This window comes from Dermacentor albipictus, chromosome 6, assembly GCF_038994185.2.
Source record: "Dermacentor albipictus isolate Rhodes 1998 colony chromosome 6, USDA_Dalb.pri_finalv2, whole genome shotgun sequence".
NCBI classification, from domain to species: Eukaryota; Metazoa; Arthropoda; class Arachnida; order Ixodida; family Ixodidae; genus Dermacentor; species Dermacentor albipictus.
Window position 1 is genome coordinate 99,604,102 of NC_091826.1, and position 22,303 is coordinate 99,626,404.

Here is a 22,303-nt window from a genome sequence, read left to right on the forward strand (position 1 = left end):
AGGGGACGCCAAACACTTGAAAAATTATAGAACGATCAGCTTACTGTACATTGCCTACAAAGTATTTACTAAGGTAATCGCAAATAGAATCAGGAACACGTTAGACTTGTGTCAACCAACGGACCAAGCAGGATTTCGTAAAGCCTACTCAACAATAGACCCTATTTACACTATCAATCAGGTGATAGAGAAATGTGCGGAAAATAACCAACCCTTATAAATAGTTTTCATTGATTACGTGAAAGCGTTTGATTCAGTCGAAACCCCAGCAGCCATGGAGGCAGTGCGGAATCAAAGTGTAGACGAGACATATGTAAAAATACTGAAGGATATCTATAGCGGCTCCACAGCCACCGTAGTCCTCCATAAAGAAAGCAACAAAATCCAAATAATTAAAGGAATCAAGTAGGGAGATAGGATCTGTCCAATGCTATTCAGAGCACATTTACAGGAGGTATACAGAGAGCTCGATTGGGAAGAATTGCGGATAAGAGTTAGCAGAGAATACCTAATTAACTTGAGATTCACTGATGATATTGCTTTGCTTAGTAACTCAGGGGACCTATTGCAATGCATGCTCATTGACCTGGAGAGGCAAAGCAGAGGGGTGGGTCTAAACATTATTCTGCAGGAAACTAAAGTAATCTTTAGCAGTCTCGGAAGAAAAAAAGCAGGTTATAATAGGTAGCGATGCACTGAAAGTGGTAAGCGAATACATCTGTTTAGGGCAGGTAGTGACCGAGGATCCGGATCATGAAACTGAAATAATCAGAAGAATAAGAATCGGCTGGGGTGGGTTTGGCAGGAATTCTCAGATCATGAATAGCAGGTTGCCATTATCCCTCAAGCGAAAAGCGTACAACAGCTGTGTCTTACCAGTACTCACCTACGGGGCAGAAACCTAAGAGGTTAACGAAAAGGCTTCCACTTAAATTGAGGACGACGCCACGAGCTATGGAAAGAAGAATGATGGATGCAACGTTAAGGGATAAAAAATGAGCAGATTGGATGATGGAACAAACTCGAGGTATGACATCTTAGTTGGAATCAAGAAAAATAAATGGACATGGGCAGGAGATGTAATGAGGAGGGCAAATAACCAATGGTCATTACGGGTTACGGACTGGGTTCCAAGGGAAGTGAAGTGCAGCAGGGGGCGGCAGAAAGTTAGGTGGGTGGATGAGATTAAGAAGTTTGCAGGCACAACATGGCCACAATTAGTACATGACCGGGGTAGTTGGAGAAGTAAAACTTAAAAGGTAAAGCCTTGGAGGGCCCGGAGTATTGGGAAAGAAGTTTCAATTACAGGCTGAAAAGGCGGCAAGGGGTCCAAAGAAGGACTAAGGACACTGGCTTTATGTCTACGGCTTTGTGCGGGCTACCGTAACGGGCCTTTTGAGTCAGCTGCCAGGCAGCGCGGTGGTCACGGACGAGGTTACGACCCGTTTGAGAACGAGCATTAGCGTCGCGAGCATATTCTGTGAGAGCTTGCGGAGATGATGGCGGTAGTGTCTCAAAGGGCAACGTGAAGACGCCGCCAAACAAGAGATAAAAGAGGGAAAAGCCAGCGTTATCGTGGCGGAAAGAGCTGTACGCGAATGTCACATACAGGAAACCTTGTCGCAATCGCGGTGGTCTGCCCATACGCACATGGATAGCATCGTGATCAGGTTGCGGTTAGGGCGTTCTGTAAGTCCGTTAGTAAGCGGGTGGTAGGCGGTGGTTAGCTTGTGAGGTGTGGAACAATAGCGAATATTGCTGTCGACAACGCCAGAAAGAAAAGAGCGACCACAATTTTAGCGCAGCTGCCATGGAGCGCCGTGGTTTAGGATTATGTCGGGAAGGAGGAGGTCAGCAACGTTCGTGGCGCAACTGGTCGGCAGTGCCCGTGTGATGGCGTGCCGTGTCATGCAGTCAGTAGTTATGGCGATCTAATTGTTCCCCAAAAGGAAGTTGGAAATGGCATATCGAGATCAAGGCCCATGCGGTAAGACAGACTGCTTGGAATGTCGATATGATGAAGTGGGTGGGCAGAGTGCAAGGACGAACGCATGCCACGTTGGCAGAACTCGCCACCAGAAGCGTACCGGAACACTAAACGGTAAAGGCCTGGGGAAAGGAGCCAACGCCCCACCCGGTCGTATGTACGGGATAATCCGACGTGGCCAGCTGTTGGGACATCGTGGAGCTGGTGGAGACGAGTAGAACGGGGGGTCGTAGGCACTACGAGCAAAGCTCGGGAACGTCGGAATGGGTATTGCGATGGCAGAGCATATTGTTGCGGATAACGAACAGGGGCAGGGACGCGTCGGAGCGATTAGAGCGTAGAGGATCGATGATCAACGGCAAGTTTGCATCACTGAGACATTGCGTATATCCCTCAAGTCGGAGATGGCGATGACGCAGGTGAGGAATCTAGTGCGGTGATATAGGTAGTGTCCAATGCTGACGTGACGGCCAAACAAGGGCTGTCGTTATTTTGAGGCTGCCCAAACTAGCGAAATTCATTCGCGTTCAGTGATGAAGAACCTGCACTCCTAAGGGGTGTGGAGTTGAGAGAGGTAGGCGATTACGCGGTCTAAGCCTTGTTTGTGGTATGCAAGGATAGCGACGATGCCGTGTCCGCTGGCGCCCGTTCGTATATGTGTACACGGTGTGGGGTCAAAATGCGCCAAGATGGGAGGAGTAGGAAGCAATAAAGTGAGCTTTTCGAATACAGTGGCATGTTGAGGACACCATTAAATAAACTTTTCTTCTCCAGAAGGTGTGTTAGCTGACGGGCATTGTCGGTGAAGTTCTTTGCAAAACGTCAGAAGTAAGAAAACAAGCGTACAATGCTCCGGACCTCTTTGGCTGAACGCGGCACAAGGAACTCTTTCATGACACGAATTTTCTCTGGATGAGTTTGGACGCCGAAAGAAATCGCAAGATTGCCTAGGACAGTAACTTCACGATGGCCGAAACTGCATTCGAAGAGGTCAACTGAAGGCCAGAACGTCGGAAAACACCAAGCTTTGCCCATAGGCTTGTCAGGTGGCTCGAAAATTTTAATGGAAAAATGATCACATCATCTAGAAAACAGACGCATGCCAACGATTTGTAGCTACAAAGCCGCAAGTCCATTCTTTCAAACGCAGAAGAGGCTTTTTACATAAGCTAAAGGGCATAACGTTAAATTGAAAATACCTGCGGATTTATCGAATGCGGTCTTTTCGCGGTACAGGTCACCGACAGAGGAGAGATCGGTGGATGATAAGTAGGTATACCCGTTATGAAAGTGGAGGGCGTCAAGTATGCGGCAGTGGGTAAACGTCCTTACGTGTGACATTGTTCAAGTGCCGGTAGTCGACCGGTGATGCCCAGAAACTACATGAACGTTCAGTGACGGCTTTGGAAAGCAAAAAGGTGAGGCGTTCAGACAGGACACAAGAGTAGAGAAGTAGACAAGACTAACGCCGACTATCAACTGAAGGGAGCACTGAGGCGAAAAAAGAAGGAAGACACAAAACTCACCTGCGCAAGCTCAGGAATGATATCACCACGTCTCACTCGGGTACATATGCCGGTCTACGTGAGAGATAACTGTTAAGGCACTTAATACCTTCCTCACGCAAAGTAATCGAGGGCTGACTCACGCATGCACTTCCATCATTATAGATATGCCATGCCTCTACCGTAAGACGCGTATCTTCATTCTTATACCGGTACAATATCACCCATTTATCTAACTCTGGAGTGCAGTTGCAATCTCGGCAATGTAGGAAAATGTTCGACGGCGATCAACCGGTTAACGACCTTTTGTGTTCCATTAGCCTCTGATTGATACACCATCCCGTTTGCCTTACGCAGAACTAGCCACATCTAAGGGGAATTTTATAAACCACACCCATATGACAGTCAGTAAAACTGTTGTTCTTATTGTGCTTCACTGGACAAATATCTGTTCTTTTCTTGTTGCCTTTTACCTGCTCCTTTTTCCTCTGTACGGCAGCGCATATCTTACCTAGCTCATTGGGAGCAGTTAAAGCAACATTAAAATCATAGCTACTTGCAACTTTTTAAGCCTGTGCGACACTGAATGAATGTACGGAATAGCCACTACTCTTTTTTTGCTATTACTGCTTTCTGTCATCAAGTGCGACCCCCTCGAAACCGACTTTTTTAGACGCTCAGCCATAGTGGCCACTGCTACAGTAAGGATAACCTGCTTCCAATAGGCGCCGGACCTGCACAATAAAACTGGCGCTCATTTTGTGCATGCAGGATCTGGTGAGCGAAAACTAAAGGATAATCCAATCTTTATTGCAAATTGCATCCTTACGAACTAGCTCAGCTTTCTGTCGTTCTAAATGATGGTTTTGGTGAGCATCTTGTCGACCTCGCGCTGAAACACTTTGCGCTGAGCATGGGACACGCTATAGGGACGTCGTCGGAAGCGAGTGGCGTCTCCAGTATCAATCCGATGAGTTACGACGGAGGTTTGACGCAACGGGTGGTTATCAAAATGAAATATGTCGCGATAAGCCATCGACAGCTGTTAGATAATGGCAGTGTGTGCTGCGACCAGGCCAGGCACTATTACGTTGTGAGAACTGACATCGGTCGAACTGGACTAGGAGATGACGTTAGCGGAAGAGGAAGAATCGTCGCCAGAGAATGCATAAACGGCATGTTCATCGACAGAAGAGACGCTCGCCAGAGCCATACTTACCTGTATAATTTGCTTGCACAAGCTAAGCTTCAAGATAGGTAGTGACACTGAGTAATTAGCGATGGTAACAAGGGTGTAGGGAACGGTAATATTTCCGGCAAATGGAAGTTTGGATATTGGAGTCAACAAGTAATCCCTGTCGGAAATGGAAGGTATGATAGTCAAGTTGACGCAAATCAGCATGTGATGCCAGTCGAACATGATCGACAGAGTACAAACGCAGTTGACGTGTGGGCGGAGCGTCAGAGTGAAGAGGCAGATCAAGCTGGAGCACACCGCTTCCAAAATCAAACAGGGCGGGATGGACTGATAGAAAGTCTATGCCGGAGATGGGCTCATGAGAACGCTGCATGAGCGCAGCATGTAGTACTGTCGTGGGGCGGTCGGCGAACCTGATACGTACTTGAGCACATCCCTAGGACAGGGAGCGTTCCGCCATCGGCAGCATGGATGGTTGACAATGTGGGCAGTGCGATTCCCTTCTTCAAGCGATGACGAAAGTCTGAGCACTTACAGATATCTGTGCGCCCGTGCCAACGAGAGCAACAATGCGTAAACCTTTGCGTCTATTAGGTTACATCTAGACGGCAGCCTGGTTAGAGGATTTTGCGGGAATATCGTTCATTCAGCGTGCTCTCCTGGTGCTGCATCGTATAGTTTTCCGCAGGCGGAAGTCCAATCGGAGCCTACTTGGGGCAGAATTGAGGCAAGCCAAATGACTGACAATGAGAGAGCAGCGAACGGGACTGGTGTCCACGTGGGGATGGTGAGCCTGGATATGACATGGTCGGAGCGTCATTGATGGTGGTATCTGATTGAGTGAAGTGAGGTTCGTAACGGTAAGGATTGCTCTCAGGGAGATGGTTATGGGCAAACAGTCCATGGGGTGAAGAAGCCACTGTACATGGATAATCCAAGCCAGCATTGGACAGCTCCTGACGAACAATGGCTTCGACAAGTGGTATCATCGGGGACGTAGACAGCGGTGCTGGAGCACCTGGAAGCGGCAGACATGGCCTAAACTTCGCGTCGGATAATCGTTGTGACATGCTCGGTGGTGAGTGGTGCCAGTGAGGCAGGTAACTATTCGTACGACCACGTTGGTGTCGTGGGAGGCAATCGCATATACTCCTGAATGGTGCGTCGTCTTTGGGCGTTCTCGAAACGCTTGTATTAGCGTATTATGGAGTCGAGCGTGTTGCAGCCCTTCCAAATGAGCAGATTGAATGCTTCATTTGCTATCCCTTTTAAAACAAGTCCCATTTTGTCCGACTTCATCATGTCATCATTTGCCAGTCATCTTCCGCCTTGCGGCAAAGGGCCAGCACGTCTACGGACACCGTATTTGTTTGGGTATTAACCCCAGCACCTCCTTCGTCGTGGCCACACGACCAATGGCGTTTCCAAACAGATCATGCTTCTTTTGCTTGCAGGAATCCGAACTTCTGATTTCAGCTTTGCGATTCACGAACCAGATATTTGCGATTCCTCGTAAGCAATCTATAACATTCCCCCAGCTTGACCGTATCGGCCCATCGGTTGTCCTTGCACGCTTGTATAGGGCCAGCGAGTCGTAAATATCGGCGTTATCGTTTCCGGAAAACTTGCGCGGATCACAGTGCTGCCCAAGGACAACCGTTGACGTTGCCGGCGCTCAGGAAGAGGCCGCCTCTTCTGCCATTGTGGAAAAATCCTAGTGACGGCCACTGCGGAGCTCCGTCGTAACGATTTTTTACCGCGCACATCCACCAAAAATGTGACGTAGCTAAATATTAGGAAAAATTATATTTGCAGTATATTTACACAGAAATCACAGCCAAGATGGCAGAAGAAGCACGAAACATGAACGAGCTCTCCATAGTCGTCTTCATCGTCTTGCAGAGCACTTTCTTCGGGATGCAGGAATGAGGTGTAACATTATTCATGGCACCTCCTTGGTGGCAATCATAGTCTGCCGATAGGAGAACTCAAGATGTGCTCAATTTGTTTTCACGAAATGGTGTGAGTGTGCTTGGCGGGCGAAACACGCCAGAAGTTCAGGCTTTGTGTCCTATGTACCGCGCGCCTGTTGAGGACGGCTCGCTCAACATTCGGGCAACATTAGGTCTGAGGTGTATTCGCCGGTGTTGGGCGTTTGGCTGTAGTCCTGTCCTATGGCTCTTCTGCCTCATTTGTTTGTGAAAGTTACTACTAACGTGCTTACCTATCATGTAACCAGAACCGTAAAAACTGCTGCGACTCACCAAGCGATGGTCTTACATCCCGCAGGCATCCATCAAATTAGCAACATTTACGCACCATGTAACATAAGTACTAGAAATCTACACGAGTATGCCGACTTTAGCTATGCCAACCTTTATCTGCAAACATCCTGCGTAAACCTCAGCGACTAGATTGTTTTAATATATCCAGCTATGTGGAGATAAACTTCAACGTAGCTTGACACAAAAGTTAAGCATACCGTTATTTTTTTTTTTGTTCTCTTCCTTTGCTATCTGGTTATATATATGAAACATGTAGTGTCATGCCAAGCCTTGTGCTTGGCTATGGTCCCCACTTCTCTTTCAATTTTTCTTAATACTGATGACGTATTTTCAATACTGGTTTATACTACAGTTTTCTTCAGACGTACTCTTGGAATACGCAAGGTGTGCGTACGATGCACGTGTTATGCGGCGTAAGTACAATGTCAGTGCGTGATCAGGAGACAATTGGCCTAGGCTAGCAGTCTGACGAAACGCAGAATCAAAATTCCTAGCATTTAACCTCACCCGACGAAAATGCTAAATATCACACCTTTTGTGTTGACCGCTGTATTTAATCCAAATCGTAGTACATCGGTTTCTCGAGCTATATCGTCGGACTTGTCTTTCTTTGCACGGCGACGTACAAGAGACGCCTCTGTTTGGTAGGAAGACAGGTAGAGGAAATAATGAGATTATTGATAATAAACTCTTGCTGACCGGTGGAGCACCACGTAAGCTTTCGCGTGCTGCCGCGATTGCAAGAGTTCTCTGATTTTTGAAGGCGGTGCAGTTTCTTTCAGGCATCACACAGAAAAGATTTGCCTAATGTGGAGGCTTCGCTATCAGCAGCAGCAGCAGTGGTTGCTTAAGTCGGCACTTGATTCTCTTAGGTAAAAAGGAAATGTCATGTTAAACTTTGCCTTTCGCGTGTGGCCACCCGGGCCCATAGGTGATGGGTTTGAGCATGCGCAGATAACTTTTGTGCGTTCCTTCAATGCCGCATCTATGCAGCTTTTCAATCGAAAATCGTTGTTAGGGTTAGTGTTGATTCTTGAATGTATTTAACAGAGTGGGCTTGCAATAGCAATTATCGCTACTAAATTAGTCGAGACGAAGCTTTGAAAAAAAATGTACGTTGAGAAACAGACAAGTTGGACACATTTTGAAAGTGTCGGCCTATTGGGCGCGACGTTAGTTTCCAAACCTTCATCTCCGCTCTCAAAGCTGACGCATTTGAGCAGACAAGTACGTTTTGTAATAGTATTATTCAGAAAACATACCCACTGCAAGCTTTCTACACACATACCAAACACTTGCGAGTGCTGTCTAAGCTCAGAAATGTTACTTCGAAAACGTTAGGCAAGCGTTGTTGGACATTCAAGGTCACCCGTTCCTGCGTAGCTCATCTGGTGGGATACCAGATTCAGTTTGTGCCTGTGCTCAATTTGTGTGTATTCATCTCATGTGCTTTATTTTCACGTGACCCGCCGTGGTTGCTCAGTGGCTATGGTGTTAGGCTGCTGAGCATGAGGTGGCGGGATCGAATCCCGGCCACGGCGGCCGCATTTCGATGGGGGCGAAATGCGAAAATACTCGGGTACTTAGATTTAGGTGCACGTTAAAAAACCCCAGGCGGTCGAAATTTCCGGAGTCCTCCACTACGGCGTGCCTCATAATCAGAAAGTGGATTTGGCACGTAAAACACCATATATTATTATTATTATTATTATTTTCAGGTCAAAATTCATCTTTGATTCACGGAGTAGCTGAAGATGTTGAGCTTAGTTCTCCATTGGCTGCATATTATCCTTTCAGCCATCTGCGTTGATAATCGGTGAAAATATTTGTGGAAAGGGCAGCGCGGAAACTGCTTATTGACGTAATTAATAGATAATCGTGTTCAAAGAGGGGGAAAATCTAAATATTCCCATATGCGTATTTTCCTAAATAGGCGTAGCATTATATGCATGACAGCCATCTTGGTACGGAATATGTTATGTACAGCAATTATGTGGGCACAGTTTATGCAATTGATTTTTGCGACATTTATTTATATTCTTCTTTCTGGTATTCTTCGTGAGCTTGGCCGTAAAAGCAGTTCTCATGTACGTGATAAGGACTTTTGGAGTGGCATGTCATAACAGGATGTCCTCGACAAAAAATTCTACCTTTGCAGAGCGCTTTAGTTTCGGCGTAGTGGATAACGTAGTCCGTAGCCACGATGAACCGCGTATTCTCAGTTGTTGATGCCGGAAATGACCTCAAGAAGTCTATTCCGGTCTGCTAAAATGGTTGAAACGTGGCTGAATTGGCTGCAGAAATCCCGCTGCTCTGGTTTGCGGTGTCTTCTGTAATAGGCAGTCTCGGCATGACTTTCGGTAGTGGGCAATGTCAGTGGTCAGACGTGGCCAGTATTACTTTGTTTGTATCCTCGATAGCATGCGAAAAAATCCAAGATGCCCAGCGGTCGCATCATCATGAGAACCATGCAGAATCTCCGCACACAATTCTGAGGGCAAAAGAATGTAGTTGCCCGGACTGGTGAGAATTCTTTATGGGGACAACAGTTTGCAACAAAAACGAATACAAATCTTCCGTAAGGACCCTACGGACAACCTTGCTGTTGCGTTCCAAGTATTAGTGGAGGCTTTTTAGCTCAGAGTCTGCTCACTGGCGCCCACCGAATTCTTTCTCACTTATTGTTCCCAGAGATGCGTCGTCATCATCGTTGTCTTGCGACAGCGCGTCAACGGGAGCACGTGAAAAGCAGTGGCCGTCATGTTGCTTCCGTGTGCAGTTGCAGACAACAGTAGTGTCGAATTCCAGAAGTTAGTGACGCTGTTGTGCGAAGCGTCTTGAGGGTCTAGAAGAACTTGTTGTTGGGCGAGTAGGTAGATATTAGCGAGCATTGTTTAACTGCGCGGACAAACAGACCACAAAGACAGCATGGGGCATGGACGGGCGCACACTTGCAACTAATGTTTATTCCACAACGACCACATATAAGTACACCCCCGACATACACCACTCCGCGTGTGCGCTGGCGTGAGCATGAATTGTCAATTAGAAATAAAACGAATGGGCACCTGCCTGCCCATTGCTTGGCGTGCACGTGCAAGCCGATCATGACGGAAGTAAAGATTTTGTGCCGCAGCCGAGATAGCCGAGCCAGAGAGCTAGTCGAGGCGTACCATATTAGCAAGAAGGGACAAGAATGTGTCAGTAACACCTCAGTTTATTTACATAACAATGAGATGAGGTTTACTGACGAGCGTAAGTAGGTTGCGTTCTCCTTATACAAGGTTTTACTTTTCCTTCATCTTGCCTTTCTTTCTTTCGTGCACGCGCAGTCGTGTATGTCAGGAGTTTACTTATATGTGGTCGTTGTGGCATAAACATTAGTTGCAAGTCTGCACTCGTCCATGTTCCATACTGTCTTTGTGGTCCGTTCGTCCACGCAATTAAACTATCTTGAAGGTCCTCTAAATTTTCCACTCAACACAAGGCATCGTGATCTCTTACGATTAATTAAAGGGCCTATCATAAAACTAAAGGCCCAATTTCGTGGTAGCCCGAATAATGGCAAGGCATTCTTTTCCTGTCGTTGAAAGAGTGGCTTCCGCTTTCGAGAGTGACCGGCTAGTGCAAGCAGTGACCAAATCAACACCGTCTTCCTTTTAGACTGGAAGGGCACTGATACTTGCTGCTTTGTGGCTTCTCATACGCGCGTCAAATGCCGGTAAGAGTTTTGACGGAGTAACCAAGCGCTAAGGGCGTCGTTTTGGATGTCCGTGTTGATGTCTTCAAGGTGGGCGAGCACTGGTTAATGGCTGTGTTAATGCTTTGCAGCGTTTTCCACTTGATAACTGCATCGTATTTTTGAGGAATGTCAGAGTCTGGGCAATGCGTGAAAAGTCTTTGACGTGGCGCCTCTAATAGGCACCAAGAAATGTGCGCACTCCCTTCTTGTCGGCAGGCTGTGGAGAATCAGCCATGGATGATGTCGTCTACGGATCAGGATGGATTGCAGATTTGTTGGTGACGCGGCCGAGGATCACAAAATCAATGAATGCGAACCAACACTTTTCCAGGTTCAGCGAGAGTCGTGATTATTAGATGGCATGTAATCACCATCATCATCATCGTCGTCATCACTATAATAATCATGGGCCTGTTTACGCCCACTGCAGGGCAAAGGCCTCTCCCATATTTCTCCGGCCACCCCTGTCATGTACTGCAAACCTCTCAATCTCACGCACCCACCTAACTTTCTGCCACCTCTTGCTACGCGTCCCTTCCCTTGGAATCCACTCCGTAACCCTTAAAGGGAAGCTGAAGCACATTTCGGAAAAAATGGGTTCTGTGCGGCATTCTACAGTTTAGAGCCCATTGAACACGAATATATCCTTTAAAAGGGCGTAAAGAAACACAAGCGGCTGTCTTTTGCAAGAAAACGCGCACGAGCACCTCAGGGCATCGCGCGTACGCCGTTGTTGCCCGTGATTGGTCGGAACTGCTGTGACGTCATTCCCGGGGATTGCCGGTCAGCGCCGCCGCTTACGAGCGAGAACGCCGCTCTGTTCTAGCTTCACAGCTGAGTTGTAAGCATTAGGGAACATTCTCGCTGGCTTGGACAGCTTGTATCTTCGCCGTACATGTTCGAACCGACATCTGATACAGAATACGATGGCGGCAACGGCGGCAACGACGATCTTGAGTGAGCCAACAGCGAGAGAAATGTTTGCACTTTCTCGTGCGATGGAAATCTCACCTGGCACGTACGTTTCTTTCATGTACCTGCACGTTACATTGACGGGAGAAAAAAAAACGTGCTAAAGTGTCACTGGGAACTTGCTGCTGGAAAAATGCTGAAGCACTAACTTCTCTTTAGATTGCAAACACGGGTGCGATTCCGCGACGTCAGGCACCTTGCCGCTGCTTGTCTCAAGTCCCGCGTTTTTTTGCATGTTGATACACGACCGCGAACATAAGTGCTGTGTATAGCAACTTCAAACTCAAGATTATCTGCCTGTGTTACACTGGATGCTTCAAACTCTTCCATTAGTGATGGTAGTGGAACAGGTTCATCAGGGGCTCGGCTCTCAAGGAGCTCTGCTAGAACTTGCAAGAGTGTAAGACATGGATGTCATGAATTTCAGCCTATCATGCATATCAGAAAATATGACAACAGTGGGATTACTTGCAGTAATTGAAATACTTCTTTAGTAATTTATGTGATGGATTAGTTGTCTACTGATTTAGCAATGTGAATAATTTGGTGTCTATAATTTCATGACTAATGTAATTTATTAATTACGTTAAATATGCACCAGTAAGCTGTGTACGGCGCCAGAACGTCGGTAGTGTGATGAGGTGTCGTGGAGAAACATGTGGGGAGGGCATGAAACGTTGGCAATGGTATGGTACCTTTAAGAAAAGTTGGCGTCCCTTCATACTTTGAATGTTTGGAAGCAATAACAACTGTTTGAAGCCATAGCATTACTTTCGTGAAAGTGTTAATTGCTAATGTAATTCAAATCAATGAGCCTAAGAGGAAAGTAACGAGTAATGTAGTATATTTATTTCAAATAATAATTTTCCATGCGCGATACATAGCTTGTTCTCTAGGTACCATGGCAAGAAAACATTTTTTGTCCAGCGCCGATGCCTCTATTGGGCTAGAGCACGTCGAACGTTGACAAGTTCAATACCTCACAACGATACTTCATTATTTAAGCCTGTTCGCCTTACCACGGGCGCGACTGTGCCGACGCTCGTTGTTGCGGCATTTCGCTGCTGGTAGCAAGCTGCGAGTGCGAAATCTACGGAACGAAGTTTCTACACGCTGCTGAGCACGAGGTCGCGGGATCGAATCCCGGCCACGGCGGCAGCATTTCGATGGGGGCGAAATGCGAAAACACCCGTGTGCTTAGATTTAGGTGCACGTTAAAGATCCCAAGGTGGTCAAAATTTCCGGAGTCCTCCACTACGGCGCGCCTCATAATCAGAAAGTGGTTTTGGCACGTAAAACTCCAAATATTATTATTATTAAGTTTCTACACGCCAAGTTCAACTACCCTAACGCGAGCATAAAAATATTACCGTATTGCCTCATGTCGTGCGATTTAACACGAATGCTGAACGGTTTAACCTGCAGGCACAGCGTGGTAGGAAGAATAACAAATATCACTGAAAGCGCAAGCGTACCTCCGGCAGGTATTTCACCACATCAAAACAGCGCGGAACAAACAGCCGTAGCACAGTGTTCCTTGACAAAGCTGAGTGGCAATACAGGACGAAAACGGCAAGCACTTTGCACGCATGCGCATATTCCCGGCTGTGACTCCACCTCGCTTCGTCATAGGCCGCTGTAAGGCCATTTGTTCGACACTCAGGTGATCATCTTTTAAAACATTGCCCGTGTGCACATTAAAACCGTTACCTCATGCTTTCTACTCTTTGCGAAGGCCGCTCTTGGAGCTGGCGAGATGTTACTCTTGAGGGAGATTATAGACGGAACAACGCCGGGCTTCAGTAGCGCTGATATAATTAGAATACCGATTGCGCGCATCGTTGCCAAGCTCCGATGATAATCACTGTCGTGGAAATGGTCCGAGCGCAGCATAGTTCATTTCGTCGGCACGAAATTATCTCTCCTCACCGTACGGACCCACTGCGCTACAAGGTTCTTGTTCTTCGAGATCATGTGAAACATCACATCGTCTTGCCCGCCTGTGTTCGCACAGCTGCATTCTGCGCAAAACGAGGCCATGTTGGGTGCCCTTGGCTGTAGGCACTCACGCAGCACAGAACGGAACTCACGCAGCACAGGCGGCCGAGTGATACAATTTCAGAGACGCGACGTGGACCACATCGGAGCGATGCTGAGCCATGGTTGGTTCAAGAGGGGCGATTTCGTATGTGACGTCAGTTACTTGACGCAAGACATCGTAAGGGCCGGAGTAGCGTGAAAGTAATTTCGCCGAGAGGCCAACGCCTCGCGACGGCGACCAAAGGAGAACCAGGGCGCCCGGTGTGTAATGGACGTCACGATGGCGGGCATCATATAAGCGCCGCTGAATTTCCTGCAACTCCACAAGTCGACGTCGAGCAATATGGCGTGCTTCTTGTGCTTTGAGGATGGCTTCATGGGCGTACTCAGATGTGCAATTCAGACTAGCAGGCAGAACGATGTAGAAAGGTAACTTAGGGTCGCGGCGAAACAAGAGGACGAATGGAGAGACGCCTGCGGTATCATGGCGAGACGAATTATACGCGAAAGTAACAAACTGCAGCGCAACGTCCCAGTCGCGATAGTCATCGCAGATATATATATACAGCACGTCTGTAAGGTTGCGGTTAGGGCGCTCGGTTAGACCGTTCGTTTGTGCATGGTAAGCAGTAGCAAGTTTGTGTTTAGTCGCGCACGAGTGTAGAATGTCATTGACAACTTTAGAAAGTAGTGGCCTCGGTCAGGAGCTCTCGATGGGCGCCGTGGTGAAACATGGCGTTTTCTACGAGGAAGTCGGCGACATCGGTTGCACAGCTTGTCGGAAGAGCCTGTGTGATTGCATATTGGGTGGCGTAGTGTGTTGCTACAGAAATTCGCTTTTTTCCCGAAACAGACGAAGGAAAAGGGCCTAAAAGATCACCACCTACACGGGAGAATGGTCCTGATGGTACGTCAAGTGTTTGAATGCGACGAAACATTATGTCACCTCCACCACTGACTAAATTGATGTTTATCCTATCGCCTCCTGCCGCTCTTCCCATTTTCATGACTTGGAAGGCCCTTCTGACCTCATAGATAATAGCAGGAGTTTCTGTATCCAGTTCATTACTGTTGCGAATGGAATTATCCTGAGTCATCTGGCTACTTTAAAGGTCAATATAGAATCCTTCCGCTTCTTTTACGATGCATTCGAGATTGTTGATGATATTACCCTGCTCATGTCTCAGAGCATACATCTTGGTTGGTCCTATGCCAAGTTTTCTTTTCACTGATTTCAGGTTAGGTCAATTTTTTACGGCTTCTTTAGTCTTTCTCACGTTATAATTTCAAATACCACTTCTTTTCGCTTCCTTGATCAGTTTTGACAGTTCCGCGAATTCTGTATTATCTCCAGAGCTCCACACTTTCATTCTTTCTTCTTCCTTTATTAATTCTTTTGTTACTTTAGAGAGTGTGCCTACTGGTTGCCTTGGTGCCTTGCATCCCACTTGAATTGCTGCCTATGTAGCCAGCGTAGTTACAGTTGCATTCATTATATCTATGCCATCTTCATCTCTCTGTTTCAATGCTACATATTTGTTTGCAAGTACCAGCATCAAGTTGTCTGGTTTTAATTTTACTGCCTCTACTTTCAAATATTTTTTGGAGCAATTTTACTTTTCTCTCTTCAAATTGAGGTGAATCCTAGCCATCACTAATCTATGATCACTGCACCTTTACCTTACCTATCACTTCCACATCCTGCACTATGCTGGGATTAGCAGAAAATATAAAATCAGTTTTGTTTCTTGTTTCACCATTAGGGCCTTTCTAGGTCCACTCTGTGTTGTTGCGCTTCCTGGAAAGTTTGTTCATTATTCGAAGCTTAAGACTCTCTGCGAATTCTATCATCATCTCTCCTCCAGTGTTCCTACAATCAACGCCGTTGCTGCCAATTGCTTGTTCACCAGCCTGCATTTTTCCCACCTTTGCATTGAAGTCGCCCATTACTACAGACTACTGAGACGTTTTTTCATCGCTTATTCAGCGTCTTCGTAAAACTGATCTACTTTATCATTGTCGTGACAGGACATTTGGGAATAGGCTTGTACTACCTTCAATGTATACATCTTAAGTTTGATTACGACTACTGCTACCCTTTCAATAATGCGGTAGAATTCGTCAATGTTGCCGGCTATGTCTTTATGAATTATTAATCCTACCCCGTATTACTTCTTATCTGGGAGTCCCGTATAGCAGAGGACATGACTTTTAGTCCGTAATATATAGGTCCCACCAGTTCTTCTCATATCGCTATGGCCAGTCATATCCCAAACAATATCTGATAGCTCCTCAAGGAGTCCTGCTAAGCTAGCCTCAACGACAGATTTCGGCTGTTAAAGTTGTTAAAGGCATTTCGGTGTTAAAGGTTCATTTTCCATTGGTGGCCTGTCTGGATCCAGAGATTCTTAGCACTGTCTGCTGCGTTCCAGGCCTGAACACCGCCTTGGTCAGGCGCTCCGCAGCTGCAGCGGACTTGGAGCCACGGGATAATTGTAGGAGGCATGAGGGAGGGGGTTTGCCGTATACGGAACAAGTGAGTCCAATTCCTATTCTGGTCAGGGAAGGTCTTTGCTGAAGCTTAGTGGGTCTTGCTAATTCGCCTGTACATCGATTATCATAGCCCCACTTGCTCTCTGCATCTTTTGCCGGCGTCCGGCGTCACTCCAAACCTGCACAGAGAGTGCACCGGAGGAGGTCAAATTCAGGCACACCTCTGTCATTTAAACAAAAGGAAAAGAAAAGAGAGAGGACTCGGATTTCCGGCTACTGCAACCGAGCATTCGACATAGATTAGTCAGATAATCAAACAGGCGGTGAGGCTACCCCGTCGCCGAAAAGTACAGCCGCAAGGGCCCTACATGCCTAAGAGATGCGTGGATTTATCCGCTTTCTGGAGGTTTTAGATGGACCTAGGTTGCAGGATATAGTGTCAATTCTCAGTAGTCGTAACATCTTTATTCCCAAATCTTACGCACACATGCGGCCTTGAACGCGTGTGAACCTTGTGCGAAAAAAAGAATGGGAAAAAGTTTTCAGCGTTCACCAAGAAGCCCCGAGGCGCGTATCGCCCGCGCGTTGTCTTCCGCATCATATCGTAGTCTTCCTTCGCGTAGTCCGCTCGCACATATTTACTTACGTCAAAATATTGAATTCGGCTTCGATACATCAAATGTGTCTGCGCCAATTAGGTAAGGCATAGGTAGACAAAAAACCTGTATGCGTAGTGTATGAATATAGCACGTCATAAAGATGCTCAATCCTGTCAACATTCCCGTAACACTTCGAACACGCCATGAGCGAAGCTTAAGGTAATCCGTGACCATTAGAATTACTCGGCGGCATTACGTTATTTCCCGCGACAACCGCACACTCGCTCTAGGAGATATATACAATGCATAATGATAATGCAGCGGTGGCGTAGAGGAAACAAAGAATAGCAAGTCTTAAACCATAGGCAAATATTGATTATGCGAAGAAAGGAAAAACGATTGCGACAAAGGTAATGCAGCGCATTAACATTGCACGGGAAGTACTGGATATGTTGTTGAACAAATTTCGTATTACTTTATGGCTGTTGCGCAAGTGTAAACCCAAAATCGCGTAACCTAACATATATATGTTAGGCTACCGCAAACGCACATGTACCAAGAGATTTTTTAACAATGCTAAAACTTATGTTGTTATACCATCCGTAGAACATTGTATATATTTATTATGCGCAGGTTTTGAATACTTCCCGTGAGAGTCCTGAAGGCGCAATTATTGTTCTTTTAACGGACGGCGTGGAGAATGAGCAGCCCTACATTGACGACGTCTGGCCTCAACTGTTAGCGCTAAAGGTCGAAGTTGTGGCAATGGCGATGGGTGACAAAGCTGAACAGAAGCTTGAGAATCTGGCTGCGCAAACGAAAGGGCAAAGTTACTTTTTTCCTGACCACCTTCAAAAGCTGCCGAGAATCTACATCGAAGCCAGCAACCCGGTGCATGAATTCACATATCATCGGTTGGTGAGTACCCTGTTATTTACGAATAGAATGTACAACGAAAACAATATAGCCTCGTAACGCTCAAAAGTTCACCCGCCGCGGTTGCTCAGTGGCTAAGGTGTTGGGCTGCTGAGCACGAGGTCGCGGGATCGAATCCCGGCCACGGCGGCTGCATTTCTATGGGGGCGAAAATGCGAAAACACCCGTGTACTTAGATTTAGGTGCACGTTAAAGAACCCCAGGTGGTCGAAATTACCGGAGTCCTCCACTACGGCGTGTCTCATAATCAGAAAGTGGTTTTGGCACGTAAAACCCCATGTTTTTTTTTTTTTTAACGCTTAAAAGCCTTCTTGCAATGTTTTCTTCGAAGGGAAAGTTATATCTGTTCACAGAAGTTCTCAATCTCATTATAATAGTTCGATAAATTTAGATCAGAGTTCTGTTCGTGCACAGATAGAATTAAATGAGGCACAAAGCCACAACTTCTAAAGTAAAAAGGGGGCCTGGACATGTTTTACATGAGGACTGGGGCAATAATTGTTGTTTTCTGTACATCAGGGTGCTGAGTAAATATTGATAAATCCGCTTGTACTCTTTGTCTAGAGTACTTATATTGAGCGCACTATCCTTGCAAAAGCAATTTTGGCAAACAAGATATACGCAATAAGATGAACATGTGCTGTGAAGTGTTTATGTTAGTTAACGGTTTGGAAATAATTCTGAAATGTTTGTTTTCAATTAGGCCTTAAGCTAAGCGCGTACTTTTCAGGGTATCCTAAGGTGACTATATTGTCACGTAGTAGTGACGGTAAAGAAGCAGCCAAACTGGGAAAGATGAAAGAAGCGTTTTATTGGGTGAACTTGTGCCCTCAAAAACAACGTACACTCTAAGGACGGTGACAGCAGCGAATACAGTAGGCGATCATGGAAAATATATTCAGCGAGTGAAGCGCGTCGGCTTTTATACATCAGTCGCCGAATGTTCCACAGTAATCGCTGGGATCCGCGTGCCTTCCACAATACATTATTCGCGTCGCGCACACATGCAATAAGATTACACAAGGTTCGGTCACAGACACCTAATGGAATCATTGATAACAATCCAGAAACTCCCGATGCATACAGGCGCATCCAGCGCTGTGCGATAACATCTGTTAGGTGGTGAAACGTGTCACCCGATAAAGACAAACAAGCGCACGTGTCAATAGTGTCACGTAGTAGTGACCGGTGACACAGGCGGGAAGTTGGCATTTTTACGGGGAGAAGCTGGGGCCCGACAAGTTTTGCTATATATATATATATATATATATATATATAATTGCCATAGAAGGAACTTCGTTTGACCTCGAAGCATTGTTAACAGAAGTGACAGGCTTGTATGTGAATCTACAAGACCTCAGAGTAGGACACAGTTCAATTTCATGCTTGCCTTCTCCCCCACCATGGAGATTCTGGTATCCCTCGGTGGTGTAATCTACCTTAGTGAAATGTTCGTATACTTCGCTATCACTAATACTGCTTCGCTTTTTCAACGGCACTGCAGACTCTTCCTTTATTTTTTTGATTTTCTGTCAGTCCGAGTAAAGTGCATGACTGCTGAGGATTCTTACTTCGAGTGGATCCGGCTTGGCCTCATTTTGGTTACTGAGTGAATAATACAGGGTGCGCCGACTATCATGCACCCAGACTTACACAAGGGCCTGTTGCCTCACTCCAAGAAAACCTAGTGCACATTGTTTCCACTAAAGTTGTGTAGCCGCCAGCAATTCTTTCGTTCCTGAGATTTAATTTGACAAATGCAATAATTACCTAATTCGAGAAGTGCTGTCGTAACTATAAAACTGTCAATTAGGCAATTGTACGAACCTCCTGGCACCCTCAAATGACGTCTAGCTTCTGTGTTTTCAGTCATGTAATAATTGCGCGCAATTTTTGCCCTGCTGCCAAACAAACCACATGAAATATGAAAACTATCACGTGACTGCGTTCTCATGCGCATCCTAAAGCAGTGCCCTCAAAGAAGCTGTTTGAAAGTAACTGCATTACCCGTCGCAAACCCGAAGACTCAGCGCATCACCTTGATAATGGTGAAGCATGTTTCGCGGCTTTGAAGCTATTGGGTACTCTCTATGTCAATGGATGGATGGATGGATAAGCTTTATTTTCGTCAGAACGCATGTGCGGACGGTTCCGTGCTAGATGGCCATCAGCTCATGGCTGACGGCGACCTGGGTGACCCATTCCACGGCCCTGGTCTGGACGACCGGGTCTGAGCTGGCCAACACGTCAAACTTATCCGTCTCTCAAGGCCGACTGATCACATTGATAACAGAAGCCCCTTGATAACGCGGTCGAAGCGCCGCTCTGACAACGCGCGAAGCGCGAGCAGCAGTGTAATAGGCTTGTCATGTTTCGAAATCCCGGCATTGCTCACATCGCATCGACACAGTGCGCGAGGAGCTATATCTCGCGCCAGAAACTTCCTTCGGACAAAAGGAAAATTAATGCGACAGTTTTAGCTTTGACGAGAGTGTATAAGTACGGCAAAAACAGGTTCAAGGCATCACATAAAAGCACACTAAACAGACCGGGAAGCGACCCACGAGTTGAGAAGAGGCAGAACTGATGCGTTCAACAAAGTAGATAACCACTTCGAAATTAGCCGAATTGGCAATCGAGACGCCTGCGAAAAAACATAAAAATATACATCAAATTTCAGTGTGCCCTTATAATCGGTAAATTCGTAAGCGCCGTTTAACATCAACTGCTGCCCAAAAGACGCGTTGGAATAGGTCTCCTTCCACAGCTACGCAGTACCGAGCTTGCTTTGTCAGATCTTCAGTAGCTTTCTTGGTGACCAACGCTCGAATTGTACGGCAGGCAGCCGCTATTGTTGTCTAGAGCTAATATGACGTCCATCTCGATCCTGTAAGCACGATTTTTCGCAGAATCATAAAGAAAGAAATCGAGTGGACAAAGGTCAGGTGACCTAGCCGGCCAATTTTCAGGCTGGTGCCTTCTAATCTATTGTGCGTTAAAAGTCGCATCCAGCCAGTTTCGCGCTCGGCTGCTGCTTTATGCTGGCGCTCATTTCGATGATACCACAGAAGTGGAAGACGTGACAGCGGGACTTCACTGAGAAACTCATCCGCCTCTCCTTCAAGGATTTCGTCCACGTAACCCTATCCAGCCAGTGTGTGATCGTAGAATATGTGCCCGATTATAGCACCGGCGTGGATTCCGCACCCCACATTGAACGACCACTCGTATTGGTACCGATTGCGATAAGCCCAGTGTGCTTTGCAATCCCTCCAATAGCGTGAATTATACAAGTTCACATAGGCCTTTCTGTGAAAATTGGCTTTTTCTGGGCACATCATGTTGCTAAAAATTCCGCTGACTAATCTGTTTTCGCGAGCACCCAATTCGAGAAATCTAGACGACTCTACAAGTCCCTACCTTCCCAGCATTGGTGCTGGTTGATGTGGTATGGGAGAAAGGCCGTCGTTGCAATACTCCAAACTGATTACTTGCAAATTTGTGCCTGGGCCGCGTCGTCCCGCACGCTAGCATGAGAGTTTGAGGCCACAAATGCTAGAAAATCCATGCGTGGGCCAGGACTACGCAATACGGAGTCCTTCGCCACTGTTACTAAATCTGCCGGTTTGTCTCAGGTTTTCATCATTTTTGATGATAGTCGACGCATTTTCTCTAACACCACAATTCCATGACTGATATGTACTTGCAACCTTCATCATGCTGTCATAAGCAGCTCCCAAGGGAAGGGTAATCTCTCCTCGTCATTAGAGAAAGGCATGGTCACTGGGGCGACACAAAACACGCCTTCAAACATTAGCACTGACGTTGTCATTTCGCTTTTGTGGTGATAGGTGTTGTGGCAAAAAAAAAAAAACCGTTCGTGTACTTTCTCTACGCTAAGACAACAGCAACCGCAGCTTATTCCAAATAACACCAAATGCGACGTGTTGCTTCGGCCGAGGTGCGGCACAAAAGGCACTAGCTCGATCACGATGTTTTTCACTATTTCATTTATTTCATTCTGGCTAACTCAGACGGGATGGTTAGAGTGCGTTGCTTTATGACGCGGGTGGGTGCGCAGTCCCATGGTATTTTTCATATTTCGCGTGGTTTACTTATTCTCACAAAAACTAGTACGCTATGAGTACGTCGCTAAATATACCGCAATTAGATGACCATAGCCTGTGCCTACAAATGCCTCACTGACACTTTGATAATTAGGACATTACGTGTTGAGTTGGAAAATTTATTACAATTACTTAGATAAGTCTCAGTAATGAAAAGAACTACTGGCAGCTACGCTACAGTACGTGAAGCAACATGCACTAGGTTTTCTTCGAGTAACGCAAATGCTTATTTTTACGGGGTAATACTTGACTGGGACACCTTGTATATATCTATGACCTCTGCGTGCAAGTGTCGATGTGCTCATTATTATTCAATGCAAATTATGAAAAGTACTTTTTTGTTGAGTCGTTAGTGTTGCGTAACGGAAAGACAAGCTATACTGAAACACATATAATTCACGTGCATTCCATGCGCCGTT

General features: G+C 46.4%; 1 protein-coding gene across 7 annotated transcripts in view; it reads left to right on the plus strand.

Annotated features, from left to right (window-relative positions):
* Positions 1 to 22,303, plus strand: part of LOC139061306 (calcium-activated chloride channel regulator 1-like) — a 210,257-nt gene that overhangs the window by 106,755 nt on the left and 81,199 nt on the right. For all 7 annotated transcript variants that reach the window (XM_070541087.1, XM_070541093.1, XM_070541091.1 and 4 more), the window contains one exon: positions 17,455 to 17,739. In XM_070541087.1, coding sequence (XP_070397188.1) covers positions 17,455 to 17,739 — 285 coding nt within the window. The remainder of the gene's footprint in view (positions 1 to 17,454; positions 17,740 to 22,303) is intronic.